At 40.4% G+C, this 15,167-nt stretch overlaps 1 protein-coding gene across 19 annotated transcripts in view; it reads left to right on the forward strand.

Annotated features, from left to right (window-relative positions):
* The window catches only part of LYPD6B (LY6/PLAUR domain containing 6B), a 210,070-nt gene extending 198,093 nt beyond the window's left edge, over window positions 1–11,977 (forward strand). For 18 of the 19 annotated variants that reach the window (XM_057744169.1, XM_057744176.1, XM_057744168.1 and 15 more), the window contains 3 exons: window positions 2,288–2,386; window positions 6,087–6,217; window positions 11,230–11,975. In XM_057744169.1, coding sequence (XP_057600152.1) covers window positions 2,288–2,386; window positions 6,087–6,217; window positions 11,230–11,394 — 395 coding nt within the window. In that variant the 3' untranslated portion in view covers window positions 11,395–11,975. Of the gene's footprint in view, window positions 1–2,287; window positions 2,387–6,086; window positions 6,218–11,229 lie in introns of all 19 variants that reach the window. The other variant, XM_057744185.1, reaches the window with a different exon arrangement.
* The last annotated feature ends 3,190 nt before the right edge of the window (window positions 11,978–15,167 follow it).

Consider the following 15,167-nt stretch of genomic DNA (forward strand, 5'->3'; position numbering starts at 1 on the left):
TGCCCATTTGTGGATTGGGTTATTTGCTTTTTTGGTATTAAGCTGCATGAGCTGCTTGTATATTTTGGAGATTAATCCTTTGTCTGTTGTTTCATTGGCAAGTATTTTCTCCCATTCTGAGGGTTGCCTTTTAGTCTTGTTTATGGTTTCTTTTGCTGTGCAAAAGCTTTTAAGTTTCATTAGGTCCTATTTGTTTATTCTTGATTTTATTTCCATAATTCTAGGAGGTGGTCAAAAAGGATCTTGCTTTGATGTATGTCATAGAGTGTGTTCTGCCTATGTTTTCCTCTAGGAGTTTTATAGTGTCTGGCCTTACATGTAGGTCTTTAATCCATTTTGAGTTTCTTTTTGTGTATGGTGTTAGGAAGTGTTCTAATTTCATTCTTTTACATGTTGCTGTCCAATTTTCCCAGCACCACTTATTGAAGAGGCTTTTTTCCATTGTATATTCTTGCCTCCTTTGTCAAAGATAAGGTGCCCATATGTGCTTGGGCTTACCTCTGAGTTCTCTATTCTATTCCATTGATGTTTCTTTCTGTTTTTGTGCCAGTATCATACTGTCTTGATCACTGTGGCCTTGTACTATAGTTTGAAGTCAGGAAGCCTGATTCCACCAACTCCATTTTTCCTTCTCAAGATTGCTTTGGCTATTCGGGATCTTTTGCGTTTCCATACAAATCTTAAGATTTCTTTCTCTAGTTCTGTGAAAAATGCCATTGGTAATTTGATAGGGATTGCACTGAATCTGTAAATTGCCTTGGGTAATACAGTCATTTTCACTATGTTGATTCTTCCAATCCAAGAACATGGTATGTCCCTCCATCTGTTTGTATCATCTTTGATTTCTTTCATCAGTGTCTTAAAGTTTTCTGCATACAGATCTTTTACCTCCTTAGGCAGGTTTATTCCTAGGTATTTTATTCTTTTGGTTGCAATGGTGAATGGGAGAGTTTCCTTAATTTCTCTTTCTGCTCTTCTGTTGTTAGTGTATAAGAATGCAAGAGATTTCTGTGCATTAATTTTGTATCCTGCTACTTTACTAAATTCATCAATTAGTGCTAGCAGTTTTTTGGTAGTCTTTAGGATTTTCTATGTATAATATCATGTCATCTGCAAAGAGTGACAATTTGACTTCTTCTTTTCCAATTTGGATTCCTTTTATTTCATTTTCTTCTCTGATTGCTGTGGCTAAAACTTCCAAAGCTATGTTGAATAATAATGGTGAGAGTGGACACCCTTGTCTTGTTCCTGTTCTTAGAGGGAATTCTTTGTTTTTCACCATTTAGAATGATGTTGGCTTTTGGTTTGTCATATGTGGCTTTTATTATGTTGAGGTAATTTCCTTCTGTGCCCATCTTCTGGAGAGTTTTGATCATAAATGGATGTTGAATTTTGTCAAAAGCATTTTCTGCATCTATTGAGATTATCATATGGTTTTTATCCTTCAATTTTGTTGATATAATGTATCACATTGATTGATTTGCATATATTGAAGAATCCTTGCATCCCAGGGATAAACCCCAATTTTATTCTACTTTTGACTTCTCACCCAACAAAATAACAAGATACAAGGCAGAAAAAAAAAGCATTAAGATAAAAAGAACATACTAGTTGTTCTCAGTCCAGACTGCTGGCAGCTCATTATTCCTCTTTTCTTGCCTGAGTACACTTTTGCCTGTGTACAAGGGCCTAAGAATTACTATCATCATCCTCATATTAAATGTTACATTCATGATCAAGGTCTAATATTGGGATAATTGACATATATCAAATGAGATTACTTGTTTGAAGTTAAATGTAGCTGTAATGCAAGTATATATGGATGGAAACCAACATGGTCCCAGGGACTCTACTAGAGTTTTCTTGCAACCAACTAGTGAGAAGGGCAGAATTCAAGCTTAGGTTAATCTGACTCCAGTTCTTTTCAGGGCTGATACTATATCAAAGTATTGGTCCCAATATTGCCACCATCTTTGCCCGTCCACTCTACCCTCACTCATTCCCAAATTATAAATTAGAATAATACCATGGATATTTCAGAGTGGCTCATGGAATCATTTGCATTACTCTGTAGTAGATATTCATTGATGAAATATTCAAAGAAAAGGGAATAAAGAAAATGCCCCAAAGTCTGGCAGTTAAGCCCAGCTCCATAGAAACAGAAATTGTAGGGATAATGACTTGTAAATTTCATCTGATCTAGTAAAAGTTGCTAATTTTATGCCATATTTGATGTTTGAAAAAAATTTTTAACCATAGTGTTTCCCTTTGCATTTTTCTTTTAAAGCGACACCATTTCCAAACAGCTTCAAGTGTTTTACCTGTGAAAATGCAGGGGATAATTATAACTGCAATCGATGGGCAGAAGACAAATGGTGCCCACAAAGTAAGTGTGCTGAGTTTGGAATTCTTTTGTGATCAGACCTCATTTGGATCTCTCTCAGCTGGTTCTGAGCAGAGGCATCTTATTGAGCAGAGGCACCTTATGTGATGCGATTAGCAAACCAACAGGCTAATGATGTTCTGTAGAACTCAGAGATTTTTTGATGAGACTCTGCAGACATCAGACTACTCTGAGAGTAGATGGAAACTGATGGCATAGCCTCAATTTGTAGTTGCATGTGCTTTGAGGAAGAATTTAATTAATATTTACCAGGTAGAACAAACAGATCACAGTGTTGATTAAGGCATTCTAAGAATGTCAGAAATGCTTGGTGATACCTCTAGAAAAGTCCTACTTACTGGCTAAAGCAAAGGAAGGTTTCTGTAGTCTAGAGATAAACTGATTCTTGAGAAACTCATTCATTTATTCGACAAATATTTGAGCATCTTTTTAGTTTGTTTAGTTCCCTGGTAGATCCCCAGTGCCTAGACCATATTAGGTGCTCAGTAATTATTGACAGAATGAAGGGATGCCTTTGATTAGGTCATCAGGAAATCATCTCTGAGGAATATACACTTGAACTGAGAACCAAATGACCAAAACGATTCAGCTGGGTGGACATGTGTAGGAAGAGCATGCCAGGAAGAGGGAACAGCAAATGCAAAGGCAAGATTTGGCTTCCTCAGTGAACAGGAAGAAGGCTGCCTGGTGAGGCTTAGTGGGAGATGGAGAAAGGATCTGATGGAGATGAGGACCGGGACATGCAGGATCTTCTTTGTTCTGATAAGAAGTTTGGATTTCATTGTAAATGTGACGGGAAGGCAGTAGGGTGTGTAAGCCATGGAGTACAGGATGCTAGGTGGGCTCTAAAATATTGCTGTAGCTGCTGAGTGCAGAATGGATGGCTGGGAACAAGAGAAGAAGGGGACATCAAATGGGGTCTTTCATTGTTTGGAGGCAGGAGAAGATGGTGACTTGGACTAATGTGGTAGGTATGCAGGGGGTGAGAATGATTTAATAATACATATAAAGCTGGAGGTAAAGACAGGATGTGCTGATGGATGATTTGGAATTGAAAAACTCTACTTAGCAAATCTAGTCCATGTTAATGTTATAGTCTAATTTTTAAATGTAATAATAATAAAATCATGGGTAACAACAACAAAAAGAACTATAAGGAGATGAGGCTATTTGGATTATAGGATGCACTGTTTTTTAGGTTTTCCAATGTAAAAGGCCAACAAAAACAAACTCTTCCAGACTTAGAGATTACCAGTTTTGGTCTGCTATTACCTTGAATCTTTTGGAAATTTCTATATCACATTATGGCAGTGAAATTGCCTTCTCTCTTCCCAATGATGCCAAAGTTTAGAACCAAGAAATAGTATACACTGGAGAGCTCTACTGGGCCTGAGAATCTTACACTGTAAATCAGCACAGATGGCTGTGACATTTACATGGACAGTATTTTTCATTATTTCTTTTCAAGAATAAGTATCAAAATGTTTTTCTTGAGGTAATTTTACAGTTCTGTAGGGTGATCAACTGAACTGTGCTTGTGAGTGGATGTGGGCTTTTGGGGATTTGTTTCTACATTTTTCACAAACATTTATTTAAGTGTTTCTGAGGCTGGCTGATGCCTCCCTTTAACTAGCTCCTGTCAGAGGGTGGGTATCATTCTTTAACTATTTGCTTTAAATTCTCCCAAGAACTAGGTTGGAAGGGTTTAGAACAGTGGTTGATTGGGGCATTGATGTCCAGCCTCTTTATGGCTGGCACTTTTCTTTTGAATTTTACCAAATGCTGTTCCTACTGGGTCTGTGCATGTTCCAATTTGTCTTTCATTAATCAAAGCCACCTTTATTGGGAACATGCACGGGTATTTCTGGGTTTTAGACTTTCATCTCTGTTGAAATACAGGAGCAAAAGAGGGACGCTGCAACTTTTTGCCACCAAGAAAATGTCAGGGAGGGGAGAGCCACCCTGAAAGCCTGACTCATAGAGATGGACAATGGAATGACCCTGCATTCCAGCGCGTGTGCCAGTACATTCTTGACTGTACACAGCCCAGCCCCAAAGATACTAACCATCTGGGATCCTGAGGCTGTAATTGCTTACTTTTCAGCTTGTCATTATTGAGGGGAGTGATAGTCAGCCACTGCCTGGGGCAGACAAGCCTGTGGCTATTGTTTTTTGTCAACTCAGGTTTCCTTTTCACTCTATAGCGCTGCTTCTGTGGTCTGCCCGGGGTTGTTAAAAGAGGTTCTCTAGCTAACAGGATATGACAAGAATGACATTTCTTATTTTATTTACCCCGGCTTTTACTCTTACTTCATAGAGCTGCTTTAGCATGTGTGACAGTCTCTATGAACACACGCAGCGGCCACTTTTCAATTCTTACTTTTCAATTCTTCTTTGTCTGGAGTACAAATTGGAAGGCCTATTAAGGACATGTAGTGGTTTCCTCTCCTTCTGAGTCCCAGGCAGCTGCTCTTGTAGCGCACGCTGCTCCTGCCCCGTTCAATGCTGTGTGTGCTGGTGAAGAGCACAAAGCCTGGAGAGCTGCCTACGCGAGAGTCTGCCCTCCCTCCACTTTCTACCTATGTGACTGTGAGCCTGTTTTTTTCATCTGTGAAATGAGGATATTAATATGACTAACCTTAAGGCCTGTTGTGAGGATGAGTGAATACATGTTATAAGAGTGTCTGGTTGGTGGTACATGCTTAATATGCATTTGCTATTGTTAATGTTACTTAAAGCTTACAACACCCCCATCAAAATACCAGCGCACCTATCAGCCTACTAAAAAGAAAATGAGCTCAAAGGCTGTCCCCTGACTTGTTCATTTGTGACAGAGGCAGTTCCCTAAGCCGCATCTTCTAAACTTTAGTCAAGTTTTCCTCCTCTCCGCCCCCCACTTCTATGGCATTGCTGCTGTAGTCCCTTCTCAATAAACTAAGAAGCATTTCATTGGCCTGAGATAACTAAATAAGAGGCACAGAACTAAGTGGAATGTCCTAGGATAGTGAATTAAATTCCTTCCTTGAAAGAACCCTAAGTAATAAAATGTGAATGGTTAAAGGTATAAGGGTAAATCTGTGTGGAAATGAACTAGCCATGTAGTGGGGGGAGCAGAAAAGGTAAGAGTTAACTAAAGAGGAGGAGAAAATATGGAAATACTTTGGAGAAAAGTCAAACACGTTCGGAGGATTAGAGCCTGAAGAAGAACTAGATGAATAAGGAAGGTGGTCTTGGGTGTGTAATTTGAAGCACCTGCTTTGCACTCCAGTTTGCCACGTGGCCTATTAGAAACAAGTGTTGAATAATGCAACAAGAAGTGTTATGACCGCACTGCATTTTATTTTAGAGTCACAGAACACGTGCTTCAGAGGCAGAGAGACAGTGATACTGACACTTTCTTATGAAATGAATAGACCTGTGGTTTTGATGAAAAGCTTGTCTAATTTTCTCAGTTTTACCTGCAACCAAAGGATTAGTGCCCATTTATATATATTTAAAAAATACACATGTGCTTCAGAAGCTAATGCCTGTTCAGAAATACCACCTAGAAACTCAAGTTCACTGCTATTGCCTAGAAACTTTAGGATCATCCTGAATTTTAGTCATTTCTGAAGTGATTGTTGAAAGCTTTTTTTTTTTTTTTACAACATAAAAAATGAAGTTGCTGATTTTTCCTGCCTAGATACACAGTACTGTTTGACAGTACATCACTTTACCAATCATGGAAGAAGTACATCCATCACCAAAAAGTGTGCCTCCAGAAGTGAATGTCATTTTGTTGGCTGCCACCATAGTCGAGATTCTGAACACACGGTAAGAGTATGTGTAAAGTTACTGTCCTAGGGTTTCTTGATGGCTGGTTGTATATTAAGAGGCAGGAAGGATAAATAATGTCAAGCATGTGTGTACTTTGAGGAGAGACTCCCTTACGCTGATGCAATGGCGACGAAAAAAGTTGAAGACTTTCTGTTCATCAAACAATAATACTAAAAACAAATGATAATTTTCAGACTCCGGGTCTAGACCTTGGATTTTGGGTGACTTGTCTGAAGTCAGCTCTGGAAGCCCCCAGAGCAAACAATCCAAGCACAAAAGGATGACCAGCACTACAGCGCCCAGCATATGTATTTTGTTTATGGCCAGAAATCACCAAGAGCCCTGCTCAGAGAAGGTGGAAAGAAGAAAATGGTGACACCTTTTACAAAGGAAACCTTGTCTCACTTACTGCCTGTTTAGAGAAGGAAGTGAGAATCTGAGAGATTAACCCCAATTTTTTCATTCTACCATTCTAAATGAGCATTTTACTCTTTAATATGCTTGGAATCCTGAAATGTTTGAGAAAAAATTACTTGAAAGTATGTTAAGTTCACGAGATCTTGGAATTCAATTTAGCCATGGTTGAGAACCACTGAGGTAGATACTTTATCTTACCTGGCCATCCTAGAAGCCATTTGATGTAGGTACTTTATCCTGAAAGCCACTGGGAATGTCTAGGTTTATCAGGTTGAGGCATTGTACCAGGTATTATGACAGGAGAGTGCTTCCCCTGAGAACACCTCGTGCTGTGAGGAAGCAAGCCTTTTTCACCAGCCAGCAGCCATAATTAGCAGCCATTGTCACTTTAAAGATAGGAGTCAGGTGTTAGTATAGACAATAGGGTCATAATTCTCTCCGAACACGTAGTACTGAGAAAGAAAATCAATGACCAATCCAAAAGGTTCCTAGCTCTCACTTTTGTTTCAGTGTTTCTCCTTACAGACCTTCAGAAGACTTGCTGACTCAGTTAAGCAGTCTTATTCAGTTTCCCTTTTGCTTGCTTATGCTTGGGTTGATGCAGATAAATCACAGTTAAAATGAAAGACTCTCAGGATGGTTTTTACTTTGAGGTCAGTGGGGTGAAGGGTGCCCAAGGGCCTGGATGACTCACAGACTAAAAACCAACTCAGTTCTGTCCTCAGAGAGGTCTTGAATCTCCTGATGTTTGTGCTTCAGTTACCGTCTCACTGCAGCCACTTAAGAGACCCCCAAGCCAGAACTGCTCAGCCCGGCCCTTCCTGAATTCCCACCTCAAAGAAACGTTTCCACTGAGAAAAATTACACTATGAAAATTTACCTGTTGGGAGACAAGAAGGTGGAGTAGAAGGATGTGAGCTCACCTTTTCTCAAGAAAACACCAAAAATCACAACTAACTGCTGAACAATCATTGACAAAAAACACTGGAACCTACCAAAAAAGATATCCTACATCCAAAGACAAGCACCGCAGCGAGATGGTAGGAGGGGTGCAACTGCGATAAAATCAAATTCCATACCAGCCGGGAGGGTGACCCACAAACTGCAAAATAATTATATCACAGAAGTTCTCCCACAGGAGTGAAAGTTCTGAGCCTCATATCAGGCTCCCTGCGTGGGGCTCTGGCAATGGGAGGAGAAGCCCCCAGAGAATCTGGCTTTGAAGGCCAGTGGGGTTTGTAGCAGGAATTCCACAGGACTGGGGGAAACAAGCTCCACTCTAGGAGGGCACACACAAGGTCTTGTGCACACTAGGACCCAGGGAAAAAAGCAGGGACCGCATAAGAGCCCGGGCCAGACCTACCTGCTGGTATTGGAGGGCCTCCTGTGAAGGCGGGGTGTGGCTCACCTCAGGAACAAAGATACTGGCCGTGGTAGTTCTGGGAAGTACGCATTGGCATAAGGCCTCTGGGAGCCTGCCATTTTCTCACCAAGACTTGGTCCCACCCATTAGCAGACCAGCTGCTTAAAGTCTTCCTGAGCACACAGCTGCCGGCTAAACATCCTCCTGATAGGATGCTGCCCACCAGAGGGACAAGACCCAGCTCCACCCACCAGTGGGAAGGAACCAGACCCTCCCACCAAAAAGCATGCATAAGCCCCGGACTGGCCTCATCTGATATACGCACATCAATCAGTGTGATACACCATATCAACAAATTGAATAAAAACCATATAATCATCTCAATAGATGCAGAAAAAACTTTTAACACAATTCACCACTCATTTATGATAAAAACCCTCCAGAAACTTGGCATAGAGGAAACCTACCTCAACATACTAAAGGCCATATATGACAAACCCACAGCAAACATCAATGGTGAAAAACTGAAAGCATTTCCTCTGAGATCAGGAACAACACAAGGATGTCCACTCTCCCCAGTACTATTCAACATAGTTTTGGAAGTCCCAGCCATGGCAACCAGAGAAGAAAATGAAAGAAAGGAATCCAAATTGGAAAAGAGGACGTACATATTATACATAGAAAACCATAAATTTGCTACCAGAAAACTACTAGAGCTCATCAATGAATTTGGTAAAGTTGCAGGAAATAAAATTAATACACAGAAATCTCTTGCATTATATACTAACAATGAAAGATCAGAAAGAAATCAAGGAAATAATCCCACTTACCATTGCATCAAAAAGAACAAAATACCTAGGAATAAACCTACCTAAGGAGGCAAAAGACCTGAACTCAGAAAACTATAAGACACTGATGAAAGAAATCAAAGATGACACAAAAACATATACCATGTTCCTGAATTGGAAGATTCAATGTTGTCAAAATGACTATACTACCCAAAGTACTCTACAGATTCAATGCAATCCCTATCAAATTACCCATGGCATTTTTCATAGGACTAGAGCCAAAAATGTCACAATTTGTATGGAGACACAAAATCCTGAAAGAAAAACAAAGGTGGAGGAATCAGGCTCCCTGACTTCAGACTATACTACTACAAAGCTACAGTAACTATAACAATATGGTACTGGCACAAAAACAGAAATACAGATCTATGGAACAGGATAGAAAGCCCAGAAATAAACCCACACACCTATGGTCACCTAATCTATGACAAAGTAGGCAAGACTATACAGTAAAGATAGTCTCTTTAATAAGTGGTGCTGGGAAAACTGGACACCTGCATGTAAAAGAATGGAATTAGAGAACATTAACACCATACACAAAAACAAACTTAAAATGGATTAAAGACCTAAATGTAAGACTGGATACTCTAAAACTTAGAGGAAGACATAGGCAGAATACTCTGACATAAATCACAGCAATATCTTTTTTGATCTGTCTCCTAGAGTAATGGAAATATAAACAAACAAAAAAACCCAAATGGGACCTAATTAAACTCAAAAGCTTTTGCACAGCAAAGGAAGCCATAAACAAAATGAAAAAACCCACAGAATGGGAGAAAATGTTTGCAAACAAAGCAATCAACAAGGGATTAATCTCCAAAATCTACAAACAGCTCATGCAGCACAGTATCAAAAAAATGGGCAGAAGACCTAAATAGACATTTCTCCAAAGAACATATATAGAGGGCCTAGAGGCACATGAAAAGGCTCAACATCACTAATTACTAGAGAAATGCAAATCAAAACTACAACAAGATATCACCAGTCAGAATGGCCATCATCAAAAAAGTCTACAAACAATGCTGGAGAGGCTGTGGAGAAAAGACAACCATCCCGCACTGTTGGTGGGAATGTAAATTGGTACAAACACTATGGAGACCAGTATGGAGGTTCCTTAAAAAATTAAGAATACAACTTCCATATGATCCAGCAATCTTACTCCTGGGCATATATCTGGAGAAAACCATGGTTTGAAAGGATACACGCACCCCAGTGTTCACTGCAGTGCTGTTTACAATAGCCAAGACATGGAAGCAACCTAAATATCCGTTGACAGACTAATGGATAAATAAGATGTGGTACATATATACAATGGAATATTACTCAGCCATTGAAAAGAATGAAATAACGCTATTTGCAGCAACGTGGATGGACCTAGAGATTATCATACTAAGTGAAGTAAGTCAGACAGAAAAGGACAAATATGATATTGCTTATATGTGGAATCTTAGAAAAAATGATACAAATGAACTTCTTTACAAAACAGAAACAGACTCACAGACTTTGAAAACAAACTTATGGTTACCAAAGGGGAAAGGTTGGGGGGAGGGATAAATTGAGAGTTTGGGGTGGACCTTTACACACTACTATAATTTAAGTAGATAACCAACAAGGACCTACTGTAGAGCACAGGGAACTCTGCTCAATATTCTGTAATAACCTATATTGAAAAAGAATTGAAAAAGAATAGATATATATATACAACTGAATCTCTTTGCTGTACACCTGAAACTAACACAAGTTGAGTAAATCAAGTATACTCCAATATAAAATAAAAAAATTTTAAAGAAAACTTACCCACTAAACATTCTTCAGAAATATTCTTAATGGCTGCATATTAAAATACGTGTTTGTACTGTAATTTACTTCCCTATTTAAAATACTAGGCAGCCTTTACTATTTCTCTTTTCTAAAAAAACCCACATAATCTTTGATTTTGGAGCATATTACTAGATTGACTTATATAAATAATCTTGAAGCTCTTGATAAAGATTACCAAATTACTCCCCAGAAAAACTGAAGCAATTAGATTCTCAGTAGCAGTGTTTGAGAATATCAAAATTACTACCATTACATGGACCCAGGCTCATATACATGGTGGACATCTTTGTCAATTTGATAGGTAAGAAGGTATATTTTCAAATTCATAATTTTTAACTCTCAAACATTAAACATTTAAAAATGATAGCATTTTCTCTTATAAGCCATTAGTTATTTTTTAGAAAAATTTTAAATTGAAATAAAAATTTATATATTCATAAAAGGTAAAAACAACTCTGTCCTCAGAACTGAAGACACCTTGTTTTTTCTCTTTGGTTGACCCTTCCCTCTTTTTCCCATTATGCACTTGCTCTTACCCTCTGCTCTTCCTTTTGTAACAGGAGTGTAGGTCTTGCTGTGAAGGGATGATCTGCAATGTAGACTTACCCACCAACCACACTAATGCGGTCTTCGCTGTGATGCATGCTCAGAGGACGTCTGGCAGTGGTGCCTTGGCGCCCTACCTACCAGTGCTGGCCTGGGCCTTCGTGCTGCCGTTGATATGATGCCACCATTCAAAGGCAGAGACCAGCCCTTTGAAGCACAAGCTAACAACTGTATAAACAGTGAACTTTGGAGTGAAAACCAATCTTGCACTTGGTGAAGAACGTGCATTGGACCCCAAAGCAGAAGCCAGTTGTTTGCTTAGCTATAATGCTTCTGCATGAGGCCACTGAGGAAGGGGACTTGTCAGGGACTGAGGGATTATGTGAATTTTAGGTTTCGTGATCAGAGGGGGTCATTTTATCGCTCTACAAGGAGGGTCTTGCCAGCATCTACTACAGGCAGGTTCAGTAGCCTGTATTGTCCCCGCCTGACCAAGCCTTTAACAGAACGGACTCCTTGACCTGATCGACTCCTTCAGGGGCTGCTGGATCAGACCCTCTCGTTTCTGTGAGTAGCTCAGAGCATCTCTATGAAATCTAACCCTTCCCCAATGAGAAAGCAATTTCCCAGCCAACAGTGTAATCAATGAGAAAGGCAACTATATGAAGAAAACTTGCAGTTGAACTAATATGAAACCCATTTGCTAGCTGTGGGGGGAAATAAAGCTTTTAAATTATACAATGTAAAATGTATGCTTATGTGTTTCTTGGTTGACATGGAGACCTCAGATGAAACATTAACCAGTGTCATAAAGGAGGCCAACTGAAGTTATGTGTTCATGCACCACTGGTGATATATTCTGGCTTAAAGTATAAAATTCTATGCCAGTGTGACTTAGTTTTTTCTTTTGGAGGAAGGACCCTTCTTGGGATGCTACATGCAAAATTAGTGAATTGAGAAGGTGAGGGAACCTCCCTGATCAAAGAAGATGATACCTTATCATGTGATGGACCCTCAAAAGTAGCAGCTTAAAGACAGAGAAACCGGCAACAGTGTCCCTCTCCCAGTCAACTTGTCTTTGAATGTCAGGGCCACCAAGAGAACCTTCTAAACACATGCTAAGATGTTTGGTCCCCTTGTCTTCTCTTTCCTTCTTATAACACAGTCCCAGAATTTCAAATGAACAACTTCTGTTTCTAGAATCCTAATTTTCTGCCTTTACACTTTGAGGTAACCTTTAAACACTCTGTCCTTGTACGTATAGTGAGGAGTTAATGGAGCGTTTGTTTTTTTTTTAATTGAGCACCTACCATTAGAACACTGAGTACTCCACAGAATCCACTAATGATGCTGTCCTTGCCACGTGGTCTCATCTGTGATGGGGGCTGGCAAACTATGGACCATGGGTCAAATATGTCCTACCCCTCTTAGTCTGCCCAACTGCTGTAACAAATACGCTGTTGACAGGGTGGCTTAAATTAAACATGTCATCCTCAGAGTTCTGGAGGCTGGGAAAGCCAAGATCAAGGTGCCAGCAGATCCACTGTCCGGTGAGAGCCCTCCTGCAGGTTTGCAGACTGTGGTCTTCTCATATCCTCTCAGGGCAGAGCACAGAGGGCGAGCATAAGGGTACTAATTGCGTTGGTGAGGGCTCCACCTTCATGGCCTTGCTGTCTCCCAGAGGCCTCACATCCAAATGCCATCACATCAGGGATTTAGGCTTCAACACATGAATCTGGGGGGAGACACAAGTATCATCCACAGCAACCATCTATTTTTGTGAACACAGTGTTTGGAACACCGCCGTGCCTGTTCGTTTACATGATGTCTACAAGCTTCTTTCCTGCTATAACACCAAGGATGAGTAGATGCAGCTGACAGCGTATGGACTGTGAGGTCTTGCCCTTTACAGGAAGAGTGTGCTGGCCCCTAACCTCGAAACAGCAGAGGTGCTTTGGGAGAAAGCCGCTGCTTTGCAGGGACTGTGGTGCCCACAGTGGTTACTTAGCCTCTGCCAGAGGTTTGCCACATCACTTTCCTTAAATACATCCATGAATCTTTCTTCTTTGTATTAAATGTTCCACTCCTTTGATTCAGTCTGTTAGCAGTTATGTGTCTTTGTGAGGTGCTGAACTGTATGTTTGTTTCTTCTCATCCTTGAGGCACCGGGAGCATCTCATCTTAAGGCTCTTTAGCTTCCAATAAAGCAGGGAGGAGGCAGACATCATCACCTCCCTGTCTCTGGCTGAGCCATAGACTCACCTGGATGCATCAGTTTTGCAGCCTGACGTAGATTTAGCCTGCCCTTTCACTCAGCACCTTGAAGTATTTGAGTTTTCATAGCTTCTGCTTGTTTGAAATTAATTATATATGGCTTCAGTTGGAACGTTTTAATAGCACCTTTGGTGGGTGTCTTTTTATTCCCCGTGGTTTCTCTTGTCTGTGTAGTTGACGAATTGTCTGGTAAAAAACCATTAGCAGAGAGTATTTTTTTTCTGATTTTGTTTCTGCTGTCTAAATTAATGAATTTTCCTTTGTGTTTTTTTTTTCTTTCCTGAGGAAACATCTTAATTTTCTCTTCTTCACCCCACACATTATGCTTTCATGGACTGCACTCCTTACCACTGCTCCACTGAGCATTTAAAATAGGGCTAGGCTGAGCAAAAGAGAGAACGCACAGAGGAAACAAACTCCTACAAAGATGGCCGAGTGAGTAGCAGTGCCAGATTTACAAATATTGAAAAGCATGGGATGCCCCACTACATTGGAATTTCAGATAAACAGTTTTTTAGTATGTTATTCATGAACTCATAAGTGTGGTTCATCTAAGGCAATGTTTTCAAATCTTTGTAATCAGAATCTTCTGGGTAACTTCAAAACAATACAGATTTCCAGGGCATCCTGGAGATGTTGACTCAGTAGATCTGGGATGCAGCCCAACCCTAACCCCGATAATTAAACGTTAAAGAAAAAGCGCCCAGATGATTGTGATGCTCAGCCAGGTGTGCTGCCCTTGGCCTGAGAGGCTTATTCCTTCTTCTGAAGCCCAGGCCTGGGCCACATAAAAGAGGTGCTAATGACTAATAAATATGCTCACAAGTAACCTGGGTTGGAGCTGTGATTCTCAGTGTGGTCTCCGGACCAGCAGTGACAGCATCACCTGGAAACCTGTTAGAAATGCAAGTGCTCAGCCTCCATTCCAGACTCACTGAATCAGAAACTCTGAGGGTTCAATGTGTGTTTTAATAAGGTCTCCAGGTGCTTCTGATGCACACACAAGTTCAAGAACCAGTGGACCAGAGAAGTGCTTCCTAAATGTCTTCTGTAAATGGGTCCTTGGTGGCTGCATGAAAATCATTCAGGGAGCTTATATAGAAAGAAAGAAAGAGAGAGAGAGAGAGGGAGGGAGGGAAAGGGAAGGAAGGAAGGGAGGGAGGAAAGGGAAGGGAAGGGAAGAAATCAGACTCCCAGGCCCCAAATCCACAAAGTCACATTCTTTTCATTGGGTTTGAGTCAGAAAATCTGTGTTTTTAATAAACTCAAGTGATTCTGATACATAGCCACTTTGGGAGCCACTAAGCTAAAGAATGAGCGATAGGGGGCAATGTTACTGACCAGAAGGCCCAAACTTTTAACACCTGACCTTGAAAGCCCTATGCATTATGAATGAACTCTGTGTAGTGTCTCCAATGTAATTGTTTTAAAACTAGAATCCAAAAAATCTAATCATAGTCCATGCAATGGATTTTAGTCCATTGCATAGTGACTTAGAACGGCCAAGTGTTCCAGACCTCAGCTTAACTTCATTTGCCCCTAATGAGCAAGAGGATGAAAAGTACTTTGTGAAAATGTCCAAGGAGAACTGGAGTAGTGGGGGCATGAAAGAAGAGTGTGTAGATTTGTTCTTATAAAAGAGACAAGGGGGTTAGCTATGAATGTGAGGAGGGTGTGA

Source organism: Hippopotamus amphibius, chromosome 8, assembly GCF_030028045.1.
Source record: "Hippopotamus amphibius kiboko isolate mHipAmp2 chromosome 8, mHipAmp2.hap2, whole genome shotgun sequence".
Classification (NCBI taxonomy): domain Eukaryota; kingdom Metazoa; phylum Chordata; class Mammalia; order Artiodactyla; family Hippopotamidae; genus Hippopotamus; species Hippopotamus amphibius.